At 44.7% G+C, this 3,866-nt stretch overlaps 1 protein-coding gene across 1 annotated transcript; it reads right to left on the reverse strand.

The window, feature by feature from the left end:
• Positions 1–730: 730 nt before the first annotated feature.
• Positions 731–3,583, reverse strand: LOC148120197 (mast cell protease 8-like). Its single transcript, XM_087912093.1, has 5 exons — positions 3,424–3,583; positions 2,285–2,435; positions 1,833–1,965; positions 1,375–1,629; positions 731–967 (listed from the first exon to the last, which is right to left on the reverse strand). The coding sequence occupies exons 1-5, from the start codon at positions 3,485–3,487 to the stop codon at positions 815–817; spliced, it is 756 nt and encodes a 251-aa protein (XP_087768219.1). The 5' UTR covers positions 3,488–3,583; the 3' UTR covers positions 731–814.
• Positions 3,584–3,866: the final 283 nt, after the last annotated feature.

Genomic DNA, 3,866 nt, shown 5'->3' on the forward strand with positions numbered 1-3,866 from the left:
GCACAGGTTGTAAAAATAAAAAGTCCTATGCTTTGTGGGCCTTGAAAAAAAAAAGAAATTGTTTTTAAAAGTTATCAGGCTGCCGTACATGACTAGGAGCACAGGCTGAATGTCGTATTTAGTGGATGTTCGTGACTCAGCTCACAGGAGGGCTCTGGGGAAAGATTATACCCCGAGGAGAAGCAATGAGCTGACCTGATGCAGTGGAAGCGACTCTGCAGATCTAGGCACACAACATTTGATCCTATGCTAAAGTTCCGGGTGCTGGAAATGTCATGTGTCATCTCCTGAGTCACTCCGGGCAAGGTAAAGAGAGGTGAATGCAGTTCTGAGATGAGATAACAGCTGGCTTAAGAGGCATTGGGGCACTGGACCAGGAGACCTGGGAGGAGCCTCAGAGAACAGTGGACTTCCGAGGACCACAGATATTTCTTCGAGGGGTGAGTAGAGTACTAAGGAAGGGCTTGTGAACTTTCCTTCCCTTTGTATCCTGGTAAATTTGACGAAGAATTCAGAAATGAAGAAGGCACCCTTCTCAGACTAAATCAGTACTGTTCAGGACTGAGCTCTGGCCCATATATGTGCTGTAAAAATGGAGTTAGTCCACAGGTATGTGCAGGCTTACTGAGAAGTATTTGAAGATAGCAACCATGCGACGAGGGGAGAGCAAAGAAGTTGGTGCACAAACGTGGTTAAGATATGAATTCACAGAAGAAAATGATGTCAACACTTTTATGAAGACGGATTTTTTTATTAAGATTCAAATAGCTGTACCCCAGGATGTTGGACACTAGACCAGACATAGAGCTGTCTTCTAGGATTGTTGCAGGAGTTTCATTGCTTCCTGAATCCAAGGAATAAAGCTTGAGATTCTGGTGAATACCCGAGGAGGTTTCTTGGTACAAAATTGATAACTGACAATACCCTGGACCACATCGTCACATACAAAAGGTCCCCCGGAATCTCCCTGTGGACATAAAAAGGAGAAGTCCCTGTAACTATCCTCTTATCACCTCCAGCCACACTCATTTCCCCATTCTTCTCTGTTCCCACTGAGACCTGGCTTTTCAGATGGAAAGACTAAGGGCCACCATGGACCTCTGTCCTGAATGGGATGAAGGTTTATGGACTCTGTCACTCACTAACTGGAGTGTCCCTGCCTAATGTGTCCTTTCTTCAGTCTCAGTAGACTGTAGTTCTCTTATTTTCCCAAAGTGAAAGGAGAGAGGATTAAGGGAAAATGTTAGATCCTTGTAGGCGGATCCCTACATAACCCTAGACTATCAACAGTTGTACAGTGGGAGAAGACATGGCTGTGTGTCTACATTATAACTCTGTCCCTGAGCAAACATTTGAAGACAGCCGTGTCCTTACCTTACCAGTAGCCTTCTTCTCTTTGGGATTCCCCACACAGAGCTGGATGGAGTTGTTGTAGTCTCTGGAAATTACTTGGCATGTTTGGCTATTTTGAACTTCTAGCTTTACTTCCTGAAGTGTATTAGGTAGACTACAATTGGCCAGTCGTCCCCAACCTGCCACTGTGCACACCTTCCCAGGCTTCACCCAGTCCTGGCTCTTTGGAAGGGCAATGGTCTTCACAGCATTATTGAGTTGAGCTTTGTGTTTCAGCTGGTCAGAAAGATGAAGAGTTCATTTCCAGCTTCTCAGCAAACTTAAACCACACATGGGGTTGCCTGTACCTTCCCCACCTGCAGAGACCCCAAAGATCCATTCTATTGCCTGGGACCATAGACTAGCCACCCAGAGAGAAAACTGGAAGCATACCCTAGTAATCTCTGGTAGTGCACCAAAAATAATCAGTAAAATGGTACCTTCAGTAGCATGATGTCATTGACCTTTGTGTCACGATTATAGTCCTTGTGACTTATGCCTTTAACAACAGGGATGTGCTGAGTATTACTCCGTTGCTTAATATTGTGGGCACCCAACGTTACAGTTATTTCTCTTGAAAATAAAATGGATTAAGCACAACATAGGAACAATCAATCAGTCTCTAAACTGAAGGTGGAGGGCTCCGTCTAAGGCAAAGCTTGCCTGAGTCAAAGATCAAGAAAATAATGAGGAATATTGTGTTCTAGGTCTTCAGAAAACTCCCCAGCCATTCAGATCCTTCACTTACACCATCTGGTCCCATATCCCACAAGCAATTTAGGTCAAATACAATAGTGAGGTTGATCTTCGCCTTTAGTCTATGTTTAGGGACAACCCGTATCTGTTGTTATTTGGTCAGTCCCAGGCAACAAAGCCGGTTGCTTCTGCTTACCTTCCATTACAGTGAGCTGCTGTCATTACGATGTCTTTTTCCACCAGGAAGCCATCACATTGTTTTTGGTGTGATTCGCTTTCAGAAATCTCTAAGAATGCCATGTAGGGATGGGAGTGGGGTTTAGCTTCTGTACCCCAAAAGATTTTTCCTAGAAGAGAAAATTTGTTCTGTACCTGTGTACTCGTGGAAATGGTGCAACAAATCTGGTGGAGAAGAGAGCCTTTTGTAGCATCTGCCACACCTCATACAGGGTCCCTGACTTCCAGGGGAGCAGATGGGGAAGTGGGGTGGGTATAAGAGAAAAGGAAAAGAGGAGACAGGAGAACTGGGATTAGTATGTAAAAACTCATCTAATTGATTAATTAATTAATTAATTAATTAATTAATTAATTAAAATAGGACGGGTCCCAGGCTTCTGTGGATGATCACGCAGGGCTAAAGCATGATGCTACTTTTCCACTGGTTTTCAGTTTCTTCGTGCAGTGAGGGTGGAGCCAAGACTTCTCCCTGAGTCAGATACAGCCTCAAGTACCCATCAAGGAAGAATGCAGCACACAGTGACCAGAAGATCTAAAATACAACCAATAAACCAACTTCAGTTGCTCCTCTGTCCCATGCTTCACCTGGAGTCCTCCTCAATTAAGTACTGGGCTTTGCCTGGTGTTAGCATGATACACTAGCGGGGTAAAAACTCGGGCTGCCTTTTCTCCATTCTGATTAAGGAAGCATAGTAACCACACCATTCAGAGACAACAAGATTGTTCTATAAGCCATGAGAAAACCTCAAATTGCTGTGTCCGAAGCTCGATCCAGGTGGTAGCTCCAGGACAAAGCGGCCACTCTAGGTTTGGCCAACTAGAACTTTCAGGCGTCATTTTCACCTGTATCTTTCCAAGGGAGTGCTATGATATCTTCACAATTTCTCACTTTTATATGACTGAGATCTCACTCACCAGGTGCCATTACAAGTAGTTCACTGTGATTTCAGAATCCTCTTATCCAGTGCTGGAGCTGGACTCAGCAAAATTTGAGGTTAACTAAGTGAGAAGTAGACCTTAGACAGAGCCTGACAGAAAGACTGTGGAAACGTTAGAGGTGACACATGCCAGACTAGAGGGAAGGAAATAGGTGCTTACCTCCTTCAGTGCTGAGTGGCAGGACAGCCACCAGGAGGAGCAGGAGCAGAAACATCTTTCTCATAGGTCTGACCAGTTCTCAATTGTCACCTGTTGTTGCCTCACACCTTTTAAGCATTTTGTGTAGAAAGAATCATGAACGGTGGCCACGAATTTCCTGTGTGATATTTAAGATCCGAGTTCTTGCCCCATTTATGTGGTGAAGGTACAGGAAACACTTTGTCAGTCAGTTGCTGGTGAGCGTGACCACATCCCCCACAGGAATGTTGGACTCTGAGGAGGGAGGAAGAGAGCCTGCTGAGATCACATCGGGCAGAGAGGGAGCCCCCTTCTCACGTCTCCTTAATTTGTGATCAGGAAAGTATCTCCTTTAAAAATAACATCTCTACATCCCATAAAACTCTCTAGGAGGAGCTCCTGTCTAACTGCTTTTTGGAGGCACG

The sequence above is a fragment of the Myodes glareolus genome, chromosome 12 (assembly GCF_982192425.1).
Source record: "Myodes glareolus chromosome 12, mMyoGla1.1, whole genome shotgun sequence".
Classification (NCBI taxonomy): domain Eukaryota; kingdom Metazoa; phylum Chordata; class Mammalia; order Rodentia; family Cricetidae; genus Myodes; species Myodes glareolus.

Excerpts from the sequence above, each read along its gene's own strand:
- LOC148120197 (XM_087912093.1), bottom strand. The coding sequence starts at position 3,487 with ATGAGAAAGATGTTTCTGCTCCTGCTCCTCCTGGTGGCTGTCCTGCCA. Across the intron at positions 2,436-3,423 it reads GCCACTCAGCACTGAAGGAG|GAAAAATCTTTTGGGGTACA; the intron begins GTAAGCACCTAT and ends TTTCTCTTCTAG. Across the intron at positions 1,630-1,832 it reads ATGACATCATGCTACTGAAG|CTGAAACACAAAGCTCAACT; the intron begins GTACCATTTTAC and ends CTTTCTGACCAG.